This window comes from Rhodnius prolixus, unplaced genomic scaffold (genome assembly GCF_049639745.1).
Source record: "Rhodnius prolixus isolate KJV_2025 unplaced genomic scaffold, Rpr scaffold_2, whole genome shotgun sequence".
NCBI lineage: Eukaryota > Metazoa > Arthropoda > Insecta > Hemiptera > Reduviidae > Rhodnius > Rhodnius prolixus.
In genome coordinates this window covers 49507879-49527017 of record NW_027411592.1, presented here as the reverse complement: position 1 = coordinate 49527017, position 19139 = coordinate 49507879, and the positions used below count along the sequence as shown (strand labels likewise).

The 19139-nt window shown below is 30.5% G+C and overlaps 3 protein-coding genes across 10 annotated transcripts in view; 2 read left to right on the top strand and 1 right to left on the bottom strand.

Annotated features, from left to right (window-relative positions):
* Window positions 1-19139, top strand: part of LOC141449860 (frequenin-2) — a 242879-nt gene that overhangs the window by 22343 nt on the left and 201397 nt on the right. For all 7 annotated transcript variants that reach the window (XM_074119740.1, XM_074119739.1, XM_074119738.1 and 4 more), the window contains one exon: window positions 1311-1408. In XM_074119740.1, the coding sequence (XP_073975841.1) occupies window positions 1345-1408 (64 nt within the window). In that variant the 5' untranslated portion in view covers window positions 1311-1344. The remainder of the gene's footprint in view (window positions 1-1310; window positions 1409-19139) is intronic.
* The window catches only part of LOC141449855 (ATP-sensitive inward rectifier potassium channel 11-like), a 94683-nt gene that overhangs the window by 29831 nt on the left and 45713 nt on the right, over window positions 1-19139 (bottom strand). The gene's annotated exons all lie outside the window — the stretch shown is intronic.
* The window catches only part of LOC141449863 (uncharacterized), an 84356-nt gene continuing 81372 nt past the window's right edge, over window positions 16156-19139 (top strand). The window contains exon 1 of the mRNA XM_074119747.1: window positions 16156-17728. The gene's annotated coding sequence lies outside the window, so the exon portion shown is untranslated. The remainder of the gene's footprint in view (window positions 17729-19139) is intronic.

Genomic DNA, 19139 nt, shown 5'->3' with positions numbered 1-19139 from the left:
CATTATAAAGAAGCCATTCTTTTGTAATGTTGGCCGTATTGTTCTGGATGGTTATCCTGCTGGAAATGAAAATCGTTCTCCAAACCTAATTTTACAGCACTTCGAGTTGCCTCGCAACACCTCCACGTAAGGCCGAGCTGTCATTATGCCCTCAAAAACTTCTAAATTACCCACCCCAAAATAAGCCATACAGCCCCAAACCAAGAAATTTCCTCCTCCATGCTTAACCGTTTTTAATATATTTTTTGTATTCAAACCAGTTTTATTTCTTCTCCAGATTGTTATTATATTTTGTGGTTTAAAAACCTCAAACTTGCTTTTATCAGAAAAAAATAATTTTTTCCCGAAATTCTATAGGTTTTTTAACAAATTCTTTGGAGAACTCAAGACGTTTCTTCCTGTTAATCTCACTAATAAATGGCTTTTTTAAGAGTAGCCTACCTCGTATGCCTTTATTGTGAAGGACGTTTCTTATTGTTTGAGGTGTAACCGTCTTTCCTGAACAAGACGCCAGGTCATGCGCAAGTTTTTGAACGCTGTGTTGGTTTTCTCAGTGCGTCTTTGACGACCTTCCTCCTCTCCCATTTCATTTAAGGCTCTTGGTCGACCTCTTCGCTGCTTATTTTCTGTCGTTCCTCTTTCAATGATATACCTCACTGTTGCAAACGATAAATTTACTTTATTTCCGATTTCTCTATTACTGTTTCCTGCACGATGTAATATAAGCACTTCCTGTCTCACACTCACAGGAATTTTTCTAGATTTTGGAGCCATCTCAATGCACTAGTTGAAAACACAATAAAAACTAATGAATATAGTAAAGTGAGTATAGACAGTACCAAAGGTGACGTTAATCCTCTTTTGTTAGGGCATTTGTTTTATTTACATGTCAAGAGATCCCAAATTACAGCTGTGCAAATACTTTTTTTGCAGTATAAAATAACATTATGCTCTTTATACTTAATTTATTTGACTCTTTTGCATATTTATATTATCATCTTATAGTGTTTGATTTAAGAAGTTAAATAAACGTAATTTGGATAAAAAAGCGATTTTTTTTTTATATGAAACCTTAAAATAACAGGGTGTGCAATTACTTTTTTTGCCTATTGTATATTCCAAGAAATTTCGTCAATTCATTGGTAGTTATTTTACTTAATGATAGTCACTGTTCAAACCAAATGTGTTTCACAACCTTCTGCAGAGAATCTGCGACTGGTTTAAATTAAATCCCATTATTAATATATACATATATCTGGTAAGTAAACAAAGGTATGTATAATAAACAGCTAATGTGATCTTGATATTAGTTTCAGTGTAATGTCGCGGTAGTGGCACTGGACAATGGGGAAGAGAAACTCAAAATTGAAGCAAGACACCATTGACAAGCTTATGACAGATACTTATTGTAAGTAACTCTTTAATTTGCATATTAGTTAGTTAGGTTCTATTAAAAATAAAATTTATTCTATTTTAACAAGAATTTACTACTGTTTTGTTATAATTAAAAGTTAGCCATGTTGAACCATGATTGTTTTAAAATGTAAACTTTCTTGCTGTATAATTTACTAACACTGTGCCATCGTACAAGTTGTAATCTTGTCAAGTGGTTCACACAGAGCCAACAGATTTTATACATTACATTTCGTAAGATTACAGATAATATGTAAAGTTTATTTTAAGTAATTTATTATACTTAAAAGATCCTCGACAAATTATAAAAAAAAAGAAAAGAAGTTAGGTCCATCGTATATCAAATATTTCCATCAACATTATTTAATTTAAGTTGCTGTGAAAATGTTTTATATAATATTAAATATTGCGATCGTTTTTAATTTTATCATGAAAATAATATTAAATGGCCAAGATTCAACTTAAAATCATTTGCTCATAAATTATTCCAACGTTGTTTTATTAAATCGTTTAAATTTAATTACAAGATTCATCAGAGAATTTACAGTTTTGGGTTATAGCTGTAAACCTATAATTTTATTCATTTTTTCCCCGCCAGAAAAGAAACGATTTTTGGATTACACCGAACGGAGTAATAAGTTGTTTTTACAAATTCTCGTGATAAAACAAGGCACAGGGGGAGTCTCCGCAATCGATAAAAATATTTTTAACATTTCCCAGTGAAGAAGCATTAACCAGTGGGTCTGACGACTAAGTACATACGCTAACAAGGAGTTCACAAAGCCGTCTGAGAGGATTTCTTCGTCGCAGGCAAAGTACTTTTAATGTGTATGTTGAACTATTCTTCCACTTGACTCGTCTAAATGCCTGCAATCACTATATTTATATGAATACAAAATTCTAGAAAATTGTTTATCAGTCACTCTAAAGAAATAAAGGTTTTTTTTTTGTTTTAAATGCTAAGAACAATGCTTCTTATCCCCAATAAAGCTTTGTTTGTGCGTAAAAAAAAATTCATGCTTATTGTTAACAATAAAATTATACGGTTAGATCTACAGTGCTGGATTTTATCAATTATATCACGCATTTTTATTGTATCCCTGACCGGTTTCGAGTTTCATTCCTCATCAGAGATAGTTTGGCGAAGAGATTTCGACTTCATTTACTTGATCAGCTAGCATAGTGCAATACCTAACTCGCTGCCTGCCGCTCTTCAAATAAAAGCTCCGAAGATAGTTCTTCCTTAGTATTAATTGGTAACGCTTTTTATATCCTCTTAGTAGATCTTAAGCCACCTGATTCGTTAAAACTTTCTGGCTTTTCTGCGAGTTATTTCGATGCGTTAGGTACAAATCACGCTCAAAAAATATCAAATCCTTAGTTAAATCAGTTGTTATTTTAATAATTAAATTTGTGAGAACTAGAATTATTAAGTGTTTTGTCTATTAAATAATTAAATAGGGTTAATAATTGATTGGATTAAGTCGTTAGTTAACTTCAAAAGTTTAGCTGACTTCATTAACAGTACAGAACGAAGTATAAACTACAAAGGTTTGCGTGTACAAAGAGTGCTTTTATAAACCATTTGTGAAAACATTTTAAAATTGCTTTACTATGTTATCATTGATTAAAATTGGAATTTGAAGGATTTTTTTTTTGTGTTTCTTTCTGCAATACGATATTGAATTTTTGGAAATTTATATATTTATTTGTTTTGATTATTATGAGATTTTCCATTTTTTGGAAAGATATATCAAAGACAATCTAAACTTTTCTGACTATAACTGTTTTAACTATATCAAGTTGTGAGAGCCATGGAAAAGACTTGTTATAAACCGTAGAGTATGTGAAGAAAAAATTTATTTAACCATTTTAGAAAACATAAATCTAGTTTTATAGATTTAATAAATATTGTCAATATATCAAAGAAATTAAATCATTTATAAATAAATGCCTTCAGCTACTAAAATTCCAACAGACATGTCTTATATAAGACGACAGTACACAAGCTCAGTTTTGTGTAGATACATAGTTTTGTCACAAAGGCAAGACCCACAATATAATCTCTGTGCCGCAAATACATCAAAGGGATCTACCATGTGAAAATAGGTTGGTTCAAGCCTACTTTCCATGAAAGAGGAAACCAACACATGTACCCAACCACTGTGTGTGTGTGGGTGTATGTATTGTATAGTCTTCTTTATAATTTACAAACTAACACAGAGAATATTCAAGGTTGTGTTAATGCCAACCTGCTGATAAAAATATTCCTTTTTTTATTTTCCCTTTTAAATCATTACTGCTACATTGTGAATTTTTTTTCCCTTGCGCTTAATAACAAAATAATAATGATAATAATAAAATAAAAAACTACTTGTTTGTGAAGGGGTTTTCTTTTTTGTAATAAAATTCTTTTTTTTTTCTTTAACAAGCAAAGCAAAAGTGTAAATACAATTTTTGTGTTTACTTGTATGTAAGTGCAGGGTAAATACTTGACTATTATTGCCCTCATCTTTTTTTGAATAAATTTCCATATATTTGCCATAAGATTAAATTTCACATTAACGCTAAATTGCCATATAAAATGTTTTATTATATTTTTAGTGAAATGAAATCCTACTTTAATATGCTTTTTAACTTATTTTTTAGACAAATGTTTCCAGTAAATGGATTCTATGATTTTGAATGTGCTAGATTTGTGCATATACTTGTATGTAATCAATTTCAATAGACAGAAAACCCTTATACAACTGTCCTACCGGACAGTTTTAATTTCCATTCACGCAACATGCTCGTAACTGCTGAAGTTTTGGGTTTCTCTAGACCATTTACGAAGTTGAACTTATTATATTTGTAATTAAACCACATGTATGTATCGTGAGCCAGTAGACTTAAGGGCTTTTGTCAGTTTGGTTTATACTTTCCAAATTTGCTTAGCGTTGGATCAATAAATTATCTTTATTTATACCTGCTCACATAATCTTTTTTACTGAAAATCTTCCAATGGATGTGATCTTTTCAAAATTCGACTGAGGATCGAGCTGCTTTTTATGTTAAAACACTCGTGATTATTAAATATGTACATATTTTTACAATAATATGGGCTATACGGATTGGGTAAGATTTCACTGACGATCGATCCCAATCCTCCTATAATATTTCCTATTTCGCTGCTACGAATAATGTTCTTTGTTAATTTTTTTCTAATTTTGCATTTTTGTCCTTGCAACTGTAGCAAGACACTTTGTAATCACAAAAATAAATAGAAATAGTTTCTTAACATATTTATAAACTACATTTCCCATTTTCTGTTGGCTGGAGAATTTATACCATCAATTCTGAAGCCTAATCGTATTTTTCCTGTCAACTGTTTTATAATTAAATGGTACTTTTTGGGTGCCAGAACATACTGGTGTACCAGAAAATAAGAAGGCCAGACAAGAGTCATCATTATCCTTTCTTACGGCACCCCCGAACCTTTTGGTAGGCTAGGTGTCAGGCTGAAATAGGCAGAAATTTATATCGTGAAATTCTAACCGAAAGGGATCTTAGTTTAGCCAGATCTTAGCAGAAGTAGGCTGCATGTGCTAACGAGTTTTCTCACTCGGTACATCTGAAGAAAGTGAGCCAAAAACGTGATATAGTATTCTTTGGGAAGAGGATGACACCTACTAATTCTCTGCGATGCCGTCCTTTAAAGGAGAATTGTACTGTTACCAAATATTATAGAAAGATATAAGTTTTTTTACAATCCTTTTAAGCTCCTGATGCTTCTAAATTATCTCATTTTGGAGAGACTTTTGCAGCGAGGTAGTTTCACCAAGCACCAGTGGGGTGGACTTAGTGGATCTGTGTAGCTGCATTAAACCTCAGAAAAGAGATGGATGCATTACTTCTTTTATGCAAAAAGTTATCTTTCGCCCTGAAAGTAGTTGTTTCAACCATTCGTGTAATAGTTAACAAGTTCGCATACGTGAATATTTGTTCTTGAAACCTGTAACTGCATTACTCCTTAAAGGTTTCCAAAGTGTACGTATACAAACAACTATGACTAGAGAATTTCGGCCTTCAGTAAAAAAAAAAATCATTTAGGCAAAATGTTAACAGGTGACTGTGTTTATCTTTGAAATTTTAGTTAACTGATTATAATAATACTTTTAAGTAGGTTATGCTGAATGTTTGCGGTTTCAAAGTTGTTTTTGCAAAATGTGAACAAAACAACAAGTACGAAATTTACCTTGGAGTAAGTAATATAAATCAGAAGGCACGTTGTATCGAGTTTTATAGAAAATGGAAAATATGAAAAAAGTAGTACAAAAACGTGGATGGTAAGAAGTAATAAAATTCAATATTAACCACATCGCCGTTTTATAGATATTGAAATACGTATAAAGTCGGTTGAACTTTCAGATCCACAGGTTATGGTAAAGTTATTTTTACTTATTGCTGAAGGTAAGTTACTGCCACATACACAGTGGTATTTCATCTGGAAATTCTTAATAATGAATGTGTACAGAGAAATAACGCGATATAAAATATTTGGTTTGCTTTTAGACATGTACACTTAAGCCATCTGGAAATTAGAGGTAAACTTCTTCCTATGTTCCGTTTATTTACCTGGAAATCCGAGACGAAGGTTTTGAGGAAAAATTCGATAATCGGGATCATTTAACTTCTATGAAATAATATTAATATTTATTAGAAATATTTTGGGTTTTGTTAATTTATTTTCATGTATTCATTAGGGGTGTAAAGGTGATTAAAAAAATGTATAAATTTTGATTTCAGGAAAACTCGTATTTATGAAAATCTGACGGAACTGGGGCATTTCGCATTTAAGTCCTGTAATTTAATACTAATTACAACTTATTGGCATTTATTGAAAAAATCAAACTCTAAGAAATATTTGTTCTTTACTACTTTATTATTCGTATAACTTGTATTTTTTTTTTTTTAATTTATTTGTTAAGTTACACCAGCGCCTAGATGCGCCATAAGTAACAATGACAATAACTGACACCACTACAAACTCACTAATTGAGGGGACAAGTTACCCACTTCCTAAGTCGTCTCCAGGATTAGCTACCCTCTTCAGAAGAGAGAAAATCTTGAGGCCACTGACGTTTCAATCGTCTGGGAGGATGATCTGAATGGCGGACAAGAGGATTGGAATGAGAGTGCAAGTTCTGATGAAAACTTTTATAACGAGTTCGTGCAACCTGACCCATAAACGGAATTTCCAGATCTGTGTGGATAGTTAGATTTGAAAGGTAAAATGGAGCGTTAACGATAGTGCGGAGAATTTTAGACTGAAGATATTGAATTCGTTGAAGATTGGAGCGTTTCGTGGAAGCCCACAGTTCAATACCGTACGTCAAGGCGGGTTTTAGTAAAGTTTTGAACGTTGGTCTAGTAGTCTTTTAAGCCAGTCGATAATGTCTGTTAACTTCAGTTCGTTTAAAAGATGATGTGAGCAGGTATAAATAAAAATATTCTATTGACCCAACGCTAAGCAAATTTGGAAAGTATAAACCTAACTGACAAAGGCCCTTAAGTCTACTGGCTCACGATACATACTTGTGGCTTAATTACAAATATAATAAGTTCAACTTCGAAAATGGGTGAGGTGTAAAAATTTAAAAAAGAGCAAGGTTTGTTTTTTAGAAACTTAAAACGATTTGTATCAGTTCATTCAGAAATTTGTAAATAAACTCGAAAACAGCAAATATCATGTTCTTACAGGACTTTCTTATTAAGAAATCAAAAGAAAGTGGCAAAATTAGCTTCAGACCATCAATTGTTTATTTTATAAATCCCATTGTTTACTGGTGATGTAAAACAAATCTTAAACTAACGAGTAGCTAATTATTCATCTTTTTTTTAGCTACATTCTGCACAAATTGATAATTTGGGAACTTTTCATTGTTTTCTTTATGCCCTTAGCGTATTTTTGTTCTATTAACATGAAAGAATATCTTTTTCTTGGTGGGTATTTTTTGAATTCGAATTAAGTATGAAACTTAATAGGTTTATATTTGCTTAATACGTAATAAAGTTTAATAAAATTCATAATTTTAGCAATCAATTTGTTTCTTATACTTTTTTTTTAATGAACTATTGTCTACTGAAATGATGCTGCTAATTTTCGTCCTTAAAAACAGATTAAAATTGTCCTGAAAAAGTGTTGTAAATTTACATATGTGGAATGTATGTATAAAGTTAAGGGGGGGAAAAAAATGAAAAATCTAATCCTGACTTATAGATTGATTTTAGTGGCCATTATTGTTTGAATTAAAAGAATTAAATAATTTTTTAAAGCTTAAATGCTAATATTTTATTTATAAACGTGAATTTAAAAAGGTAAAAAAGGCAAAGTAGAAAAAAAAAGAGTAAATTAAGTTTAATTAAAAGGGGGCAAATCATTTCAAAAGATATAAAAAAAATATGTACCAAAAAAACCAAAAAAATGGAGATGCCGTAAAAATAATTATGTTCCTAATTATAATTTAATTATTATCTAAATATATATTATATTTTATTCAAGCACAATGATTGTCAGAAATTGCATTTTTTTAATTTTTTTTAAAGCTGTCGTAACCTCTATTACCATCTTTCTTTCTACTTGTTATTTTTTCTCGGGCGCTGAGAGTCTTCTTTTTTTTTATAATAAGCGAAGCACAAATTATATTTCCTGGTCTACTTGCCACTTCCACTCTGCAGCCGCTTTGTTTTATATCTACAAGTCAGCACATAAAGAAAGATGTTCTTCTAATTTCCTTTTTTGTACTCCCATCATTATTCTTTTCTTTTATTATGGTTGTTAGTTAAAACAGAAATATAAGTGGCTATGGCAATTGGTGATAAATTATTGTGAAAATAATCTGTCAAACGCACTTCTTATTAAATTATTTACTCAAACATAACTATCCAGAGTAGGCTTCTTGATGGTAGCGTTAAATCATAGTACATCAGCTAAGTACAATTCAGCAAGCTTGAGAAATGGCCGTAGGGTATTGCAGTGCTAATCCCGGTAACTACTAGAGACAGCCAAGCAAATAAACTGACTGAATACTCGAGCTGGATAAATCACGTGGGCAGAAAAAGTAATTGCTAGGAAGAGAGAGTCACATTTCAACCGAACCGTTAGAGTGGCGCTTCACTCGCTTCAGTGACTTGGTTCTTACAGTTTAGGCAAGTCTCGGCATAAAATATTCATCCAAAAATCATTGTTTACCACAAAAAGAGAAGAAAATCGTCTTCTTAGAAGATCTTAGAAGAACACGCAGTGACTTGCTACTCGCTGCTGAGTTATACAATAGTATTCGAATTAAAAATGAAACAGTGATTTCATTTCAAGCTTCTTAAGCCGCTACACTAGCATTGCTTTTAAGTTGATTCATCCCTTTTTTATTTATTATACGATGAATGAAATTTTATTGAAAAGCTGCATTAAGGAAAGGAGATTCAATACAATTTGAAATTCTTTTAGTTTCAAAACGTAGGCGTTGCATTAAGAATTGTGCCAATAGTACCTGTAAAAATGAGAAACTTTGGTAGAAGTTGAGTTTAAATTTTTAGCCAACAATATTAAAAAATTAATAATATTAAAAATATTCTATTAATATTAATATTAATAATATTAACAAAATTAAAAAACACCACCCCAACCCTAACTGAATAATTTAGTAGTAATCAGAGAAAGTGATATCTAATACAATAAATTATAGAGATGCAATCGAGCAATTTATAGCAATATCTGGAGGTGATTTAGGATAACATTTCTCATATAAAATTTAATTATTGTTAGAATAGAAATGATCAAAATTCTCTCGAATGTAGGTAAATAAAACCATTTTTTAAACATGTTTAATTTAGTTTTTTTTCTCTCTCTCTTTTTATATATATTTATGACTCAACAAAAGTTATAACAAGTAAATTTAATGTGTGCCCTCTGAAACTGTCGGTCTCCGGACAGTGTTCTCTCGTCACAGACCTCACTGTCTATCAACGAGCAGTGAGAAGAAGCTTCTAGGAAAAGGCCAGCAGCTGGATTCGAACCCGTGATCTCCGCGTTGGAATCTAGTATTCGCTAAAATCTCAGCTAATCTCTTCCTTCAGTTCACATGTCATGGATTTGTTAGTGAAATTTAGTAGTTAAAAATTCATTATTTAAACTACCAAAAGTAAATAAATAAAAATTAATTGCTACCAATTAGTCGGCAAACTTATTGAGGAAAGTTAATAAGGACCCCATTAAGTTAAAATTTTTGATATCTCCTTAATCTTACAAAACATTTTCATCAACAGGTCTCTTACAACATACTTTAATCGTAATTTATAACACTAAACTTTGAGTAGCTGATTTTCATTATTTAATGTACTTGTTATTCTTTGAAAAAAAAAAAGCTTCATAAAAATTCATTTAAATATAAATTACAACCTTATTTAATGTTTTTGTTTTGTCTACTGTCTACTTTATAACAAATAAATGTATAAAAACTGTATTTCAAAGTAGTTTAAAAATACTTAAGGTGATAAGTTAACAGGTAAATGAGTGAATTACTTGAAAAATTAAATCTTTATTAAAATGCGATAGATGTGAAAAAAATGTTCTTGTCCCCTTCGTTTAATAGTGCAGCAAGCAGGTACATATCTATTTCTAAATATAAATACAATATAAATTCAGCTTACATTGTATTTTTCTTTTTTACAATGAGAGAACGAATGATTAGAAATAATTCAATTAACTGAAAATGACATATCCTGCAAATGAATTAGTAATTAAAAAAGAAAATACAGCAGTAGTAAAGAACCATGTAGTTGCAAAATTAATGTAGTTAAGCAATCCAAATTGACTGAACTGACAAGAGTATATAAATATTGTATGTACGAACAAGTTTAGTGTGAGAGAATTGGCACTGAATCAGCAAGCCACTTTTTTCCAAGCTGTCAAGTATATAACAGTTTCCGTAGTGTGGTTTGTATAGAAAATATCAATTTATATGAAAACGTTTCGACTGGTACCTTTATCGAGTGATTTGAAATTTATAAGTTAATGAGATTTTTGGAATATTTAAGCTGTAGAATTGTATTTAAACAACAGCTTATAATTAATTAATTATTTCATTATCTTTATTTAAACTGAGTGCTACAGAAATAGGCTGACATTACTGTTTTTTTCTAAAGAAGAGTGTGAATTGTTTGGCACCTTATAGTAGAGTCACAAAATCAGGACTTCCTAGCACTAGTACAAGGGGTACAGAAAGAAAAATCAATGCAGGGTACACCAGGGGCTCTGCTCAGCTTCCTTCCAGTTCAATCTGCCATCGCTTTGATATTCTAATACCTGGGAATCTGCGGTCTTCATTTTACTTATTATTGTTATTATTTTTATTCACTTCTTATTGCAGATATTTTAATTACTTATATAATTTTTCCTAAAATATATAAAATTCTTTTAAAACACTAATTAAATTTTCTCAGTGTTCTCCTTTAATTTCAACCAACTTTATTTTCTGATCTGAAATTTAAAGAATACTTTTTACCCTCTAAGCAATATTACGCAGCTTAGATATTTTCATTGGTAACTTCATTTTAAAGATAGATTTTTTGTTTTATCTTTTGTATACCATTTTAACAACTCGCGAAAAATACAGTTATTTAAATACTATCTGCTTATTAATTACAAAATTAAAATTATAACAGAACCCTTTTGATAGTGCATAGACGAAATATTTAAAAAGCTTCCAGAGTTTACTAGGGCTCACTATCTTACACCATATATACATATACATACACATACTCGTATGTATAGATAAATTGAAGGTGTCTCCTAGAGCAGTGCCTACAATATATATTTTTTTTCAAAAAAAGGAACCATTACGTTCATTAATTTTATTCTTTTATAACTTTTTAAAAGTACATTAATGCAGCTTTTGTCCAATAAATAATTTCGAAAAACTCGCTGTCCGAGTTGACTAAGTCAAATTGTTCATGAACATCGAAAGCGATTTGCCTCCTCAACCTAGTCTTTATGCCTCAATTCTTCACTTTTTGGTAGATTAACTGCTCAGAGTATGATATTACAGAGGTGGCTACTAGTCTGTGGCTCCTTCAGAAGTTTCGGAAAGCAAAACTTCTTTAGATAATCTTGTCACGCAATCTGAATAGAAAACCTTTAGCAAGTTTTTTTCTGTTACTGCCTCCTTAAATTATTAAACTTTATTTTTACGATGTGGTCCAAGTTTCAGAGTTAGTTGAAGGAAGAAGACTTATTGCGCGGTCTTTGCTTCTCATTTTACCAATTCTCTCCCAACACGATTCTTAATAATATTAATGGGATAGATACAATCGATGGAGCTATTAACCCTTTCCGTGTTGTAAATTTTTGATTGTGTATGCATTGGTTGAATTCAACCAATTGCGCTGCAATTGATTATGGAATGTTAATGTCTATTAAATTCATACATCAATGATATTATGAGCTACATTGGTTAAGTTAGTGACTAGATGCGCCCTACATGAAATTGTGTATTTATAAAAAAGTAATAAAAACATTTGCATAAATATGAGTGTAGACTAGTTACTAAATTAAAGTAACTAATTTGAACAATGAGGATTAGCTAAGTTTCTGTGATTGATAACAATTCGTTGTATGTGATTTCAATCCTGCGCATGTAGCATTTTAAGTGCAACGGAGTCTCGAAAACTATCAGTACAAAAAGAAAGAAAAAATTGATTATATCTTGAATAGATTTTTGCATATATTGAATCTTTCAATGAACCCTGCATCTAGGTTAGATCGTTTCCTTTTTTGATGCAGCAGTTTTAATTTACACTTGCAGCTAAGGTTGCATAATAAGGTAAAGTGTTTCAAAATATGCACTCAGTTCTGAAATTGTACTTTTTTTTTTTTACATAGTAATAAAAATTAACAGTCCACTAATAGAGAAGTAACTAAAATACACTAATAAGTACAACTACAATCTTTTCCCCTGAAACTACAATAAATTCCTAAACAATACGTTATTTTAAGTGTCGATAGTTGAAAAGTTTTATTGAATGGAAGTTTGTACCAAGCAGTACTTTGCACCGAACTTTTTGTAGCTATAACTTTTGTGCTTTCTATTGAAAGAATCATTACTTAATTAGTGTAATGATTTACTCAATAAGAGCTTGCGAGATTGGTGTACGAATCTTGCACTTAGAATTTCTACATCTAGTGGACGTGTCATTAGAGACAGCACATTGGTAACTCAGGCATTCATATACCATGATTACCGAAGATTGGCACTCCTTAATTAAATAAATATTTCAAAGAAGGAAAGCTTTTATTAAATTATTCTCTTAAAAAGTAATATTTACTTATTATAATTAGAAGTATTCAAACTATTCAGTGTAACTTCACTTGGCTAAAAAATAAAATGATGGATTGGATGGTGATTTTGGAAATTGCTAATACACATAAATAACTCATTGTAACGAAGATGGATTTAAATAATGGATGGATCTAAATTACCTGGTTGTTATTTACCTAGCAAGTACAAAAATTAGGCTATATGGCGAAAACCAATACCAACAAACCACACATGCCATCACACATACAATACGAATGTAACAAATTCAAGATATTCCTTGTAGTTCATATAATATCTTATTTTTTAGCTAATTTGAGTAAGGTATTCAGTTTTATATGGAACTTTGTAAAAACATTGAGCATAGGGAAACGAAAAATTTTGATTTTTTTAAATTTTTATTAATAAATCTCGTCAGTCTTTTATCTTAAAATAGAGTAAAGAATATATAGCAAAGGTCATTTGAAGTAGGTACTCAAACGCTTCCAATGGGTATTGAGGCACTGGCAATCATGTGCTATTCCCCTCTGCTATAGAAGAAAGATTGAAGCCTATCACGCAAAACCTCGCTAATGTATTTTTGTATTATACTTTCATATATATGTGTATATATCATAGATATTTATAGCTCTTAGACGAAGATGATTTTTTAATTGGCATTTTGTATTTAGTTTGAATGCTTGAAGATTCAGTGAAATACTATCCTCAAAATCAATGAGTTTTAGTGGCTCCAAAGAAAGAGAAATTGTAATTGCAGTATTTCCTTGACTTTTTAACCTTGCAACTTGCTTCACTGGAACTATTAATCCCTGAAATTGTCCAAAGTTGTAATGTTCCCCAAAACCAGTGCAGTGAAAATGAATATTCATCAATAAATTCCTAAAACTCTTCAAATTTGCTAAAGAAATTACCTTCATGAATGAAATTCTTGATTGTTTTTCTTTCCAATTTAATAAAGTTTGAACATATCTTAAGTTTCTTTATATTCTTAATTTTTTAGTATCTAGTTTAAATTCTCAATAGGTTTTTATATTTTATTTATTTATTTATTTGGTATTGTGTGTGGGTCTCTACTACCACAAAAACAAAGAAGAAGAAAAATTCAATGATAAAAAAGAGAAAAGAAATTTTATTTCGCAATATTCCTCTATATTATTGTATCAATGTTGCACAGACCTTAAAGCGTAGCTTCAATAAATATTTTCGATGTCCCCGCTTCTTGCGCCATCATATCAAGAATTCTCTTCCAATCTACGTAAGAGAAATCTCTTCCACATTTCTGTGTAAGATCAAATAGAATATGCTTGACAAATCCTTCTTAGACTGAAAAGGTGAAACAAACCTTTTCTCTCTTTGGAAACATTATTATTTGTAGGATCATCTTTAAGCCATCAATACTGTAAATATATATATATTTTTTTTAACTGGAGTAAAGATAAAATAAAAAACAACTTCATTCGAAAAATTCAAAATCTCGATAAGTTTGAATAAATATGTCAGAAGCTTGTGTACTTGCTTAAAGTGCAATACGCGAATATTATTATCTAAAATATTCGAACCCAAAATCTTCGCATGGCAATCTATTGAGCTTACCACTGAGCTAAATCCTTTCCTGTTTTTGGTCAGTTATTTTGGTTTAAAACATATTTTCAGAAACTTAATTTGATTAGCTTTTCTATAATACCATTGCAGCGCATTGAATGGTTCGTATGTAAAATCTATTACGAGCTTATCAAATAAATTGTGACTATTCCAAATTGGAGTATGTTGTGCGAGTTTGTTTTTTCTCTTAATAAAATAGTTAAGGATAAAAATTCATAATAATATCGTTCAATTATAAATTATATATTTTATATACTTCTTTATTTTCAGTAAAAAGTATGAAACAGGGACGAACAAAAAAAAAAGTGCCCTTGATCGCTGGTTTGATTGAGAATGGCGAAGGTATAGAGTTGAGTGATTTCAAACAATAGTTAAACGCTCTCAAACAATTCGTTCTTAGGGCTTATTGTGATAATCCAGCTTCTATGTCACAGTCAATGCCTCTTTTTCCTGGCAGCGACCACTTTATATTCATTCAGTCTACCCTGCCATTTTTTTGTATAATCTCATTGGAAACGTTCTTTAAATATAAATGAATAAAATGAATTAATTAAAAAGTTCAATTGTATTTGAAAACTGTGTCAATGACAAACAATTTTTTTTTTGTTTTCATTTAAAAGATATAAATGATGTTTTGAAGTTTTATTTGTTAATTAAAAAAAAAAAAATGTATTTAGTGCTCAATTTATTTGAATTAATTACAAATTATTGATTATAAAACACGTAAATTAAGGGCGTGCTGCTACTTCTAGGGTGTATCTACTCATCAAATAGAGTATTAATAGAGTGTTGTTTGATTGTCAACCATTTACAAAAAGCAACCATTTTATAATTTGTAATGTAACTCACGACTTTTCCAAAACGGAGAGTAATTATTACCAAGTTCAGTCATAATGTTTTATTTATTTAATTTTATTTTTGGCCAAGCTTTCGACGTGGAGACTAGGTCATTTTCAGGAATGTGGACATATTTTGTACAAAAATAGATTACAATGTTCTTGGATTTGATATAAAAAATTATTTTTTAGTATTAAAAATTATAATTTGCTAAAATTTCGACTTAATTTCTGGCACAAATTTCAAACGTAATTGAGGAAGGGTGCCATGAACATTTTTGTTTCATGTAATCCATTATACTGCTTACTGGTATATAGTTTTAACACGATTCATGAGTATTGAGTAAACAATCTTTATACAAAAGTCAGAAAACTGTTTTAATGATAGTTGAGAACAGTTTTTTTATTTAACGGTATTTTGTTGATAAGATTTTCTTTTATGACATTTAAGAAGAATTACTCAGTCTCTCCCTTTGTAATTGATTTTATCTTCAGTTCTTCATTTATAATTTTTTTTTTTTTTTATAAATTTACTTTTTTTGAAAAGTCCTATTGATCTAAATTTTAGTCTGCAACCTCTCCTCTTGTCGCCGTTCTCTCACCTACAAAGTTATTAATGCAAGTTTTATTCCTTGTTATGATAAAGTTATTTTTATTTCTGTCACAATTTTACTTTATTTACATTGTTATTTTTTTCTCTCATAATATGAAATATACAAAAAAAATCTATAAAAATACGAGAAAATGAAAATAATTTATTAATGAGTTTGTTTTTCCAGTTTTAAAACTTCTTTCTTTCTATTCTAAACTTGATATTTCTCACTGTTATTGCTTCTGGCACTAATAATAATTAAAATGAAAGAAAGTATTGCGTTTTACTAGATTTTTTTTTTTTTTTTTAATGTGACCAACAATGTTAATTTAATATTCCTCACTTTTATTTTCTCTGACAGTAATGTAATTGCAATAAATAATAGTTTTATGGAGTGTTCAATCACATCAGATTTATTTAACAATTAACTTAAATTACCTTAACTTCATATTTCTCGCTGTTAATGCTTTTGACAATAATTATGGTTACTATAAGAGAAAGAATTGTGTCTGTTCTTACCAGGTTTATTTAAAATGTAAAGGTAATTCAGAACTTGTAAGGCCAGCCTTATCAAAATTATGTATTTTCTATTGCCATAAAAGTGTAAAAAAAAAAACCAACATATGTATTTCACTTATGTCGTATAAGTATAAGTAGGAACTGATTATATGACTTGGAATAATTGAATTTCATTCATTTTATGAGAATATACATGAAGGACCAAGCTATCGTAGAAACTTTATATGCTGAATCATGCTGACGTTATTGAAATAAGAAAAGCAGGGAAACGTTTTTTTCTAATACCGTTTTATCAAATTGTATCATTTTTTTTGTTTTGTTATTTGGTTCTTTTACAATAGAAAGTGTGGTTCTTGAGTATAGATTTGAAGGGTATTACATTGAAAGAAGCATCATTGACTGTGTTTTAGTGTAGCTTTCTCAACTTATGTACTCTACTTGTTCTGTTAGGTCATCCAGCAAGTATTTCTATTTAAGTTTAGCTGCATTTGTGGATTTATTTCTATTCTTTAGCTGAAGTGTGGGGCTTAAAACTGAATACATAAACGCTTCTCAATTTCATTTAAAGCTTTTTTGGCTCTGTTTATTATTATTATTATTTACTTATTTTTATTTTTTGGATGGATTTTAGGGCTGTTGATACATCCTCCTTCCTCCCCTAAGTATCGTTTTATTTGGGCAATGAGTAGTGGAATAGTAATGTGGCAGACAAAGTTTACAATGTTTCACCACAGTACTTGGTTTACTGTATCCATGAAGGACATTCTCCATTAGAAAATGTTTTGGAGATTTGTATCATAGGCTATCAAACGAGATTGTAGACAAAAAGGCAAGTTGCTTCTGGAGAAGAGTTCTTGGTGGTGGGTTAGAGATCAGGATAAGACGCCAAAGACTGGTTCTACAATCTTAGTTCCCCAATAACAATACTTCTTTTACTTGGGGTCAGGGAATGTAATATAATAGAAGTCCCTAAATCTAAATCTTGGCCCTTAGTTTTTTTCTATTTCAGGAAGCATCTAGATCTATGATGAACTCTGTTGCTTATTACTGTACAACACTTTTTTTGTAGCTGGCAGTAAGCTATAAGGTACACGCGCCAATGTGTTGAGGCGATTTAAATAAAAATAAAGTGTACGGACGTTAAATGCTCTTTGAACTTCATTAGTTCTGAAAATGTTATCTCTGATAATGGATAGAAATTCGGAATTGATCAAAATGAAATAAAACAAGCGAACTATAAATAATAAAATATATAATTCATTTTTAAACCTATCAAAAGTTTATTTAGTTTTAATCTTCTTTAGGATAAACTGCAACTGTTCTCTCAATTAAAGCAGCTGATAGTGTACACTGCTCTCTTGTGAATCAGTTCCAGCAACTTTACTCCCACTAGGTACTCAAACTTAAAAGAGGTGAGCTTGTCAAATAGAGAATCAAGATAAATGAAAGCAAATGTCAGCATGTTTACCTTTACCTTTCTGGGAATAACTTCGCTTTTAGTACTTTACAACCGCTGGTTATCTTATCTTATTATCTTTCCATTTCAGATCAAACATTTAAGAGCTTAAACCATTTAAGCACTGAAGCGAGAAATTTCTAATGTAAACGATTTCTCTTACCGCATTCCACCCCCCGAAAATTTAAGACGCGTGAACAACCCTGGGTTTTGGCGCCTGGAGTTTTTTTTTTTTTCAGTGTACTGCTGGTTTCCTTAGTATTCTCTCGTTACAGACAACATTGTCGATCTCCAGAGTAAGAAGCGCCTAGATGGAGAAAATCTAAGGGCCAGCAGCTGGATTCAAACCCGAGCAAATCCCTTACATCTTACCGCAGCTATCATTAAATTCTATAAACAAAAATTGTGGCTGGTTGCCTTGTCCAGAAGCGCCTTCCGTGATGCTCTGGAGTGTTATTATTATATTTTACTTATGTATTTATTATTCTCATTATTATATGTATTTATTTTTTAATGAATTAATAGTATTACTTCAAGAAATCAATAACTTCAGTGCAAAGGATTGTTACTCGGATACTTAAGGTTAAACTTCTTTTGTTGCAATTGTTTTTAATATAAGTTACACTTAATGACGACAGTCTCTTATTCAGAAGTAAATCGCAGAAATGCCCGTATTGCGCTTTTTGTTCTGTATCAAGCAGCTCATTTTTATTTTATATTCTCTTGACACGCTGGAATGTTAGGAAGACGGTAAGCGTAGATGTTAGTTCATAACTGTGGGACAATCAGGTCAGCCATGCTTATGAGACGAATTGTTGCTAAATTATATTTAAAATGATAAAAAACAATAAAAAAAAAAAAAAGTCAAGGCATTTTGTTCAACCATGAAAGAGAAATTTTCATCAGCTAAACAGTAAGTGGCAGTCATCATCATTTCTTACGGAGTAAATCTCTTCTTTCTCTGGGTAATATTTCTTTTTCCATTTTAATTCATTTTTCTTCTGTTAAAGAAACTGATAACCTCAAGTATATTTTTGAATAATGCTGAATAAGCTATCTCATGCTCCTTTCTTTAGACATAAAAATGATGTTACAATTAATTGCGTTCAGGATTAGTTTTTTATTTGAACTAATTATTTATTAAGCCTTCATTTTTTGTGTTCAACATTTTATTAAGTACTTCAAACTCTTAGCTCTTAATAGTCTGCCCTCTCAATTCCAGCAAATTATTCATTGCATTATATTTTTTTAGAGACCTGATTTATTGTGTTGACTAAAGAATGACCGGCGTACGGTGTAATCCTCGTTAGAAGAAAGTATATCAATGAAGAGGATTTTGTATTTTCACAGGAAAAATTGTATGTAAA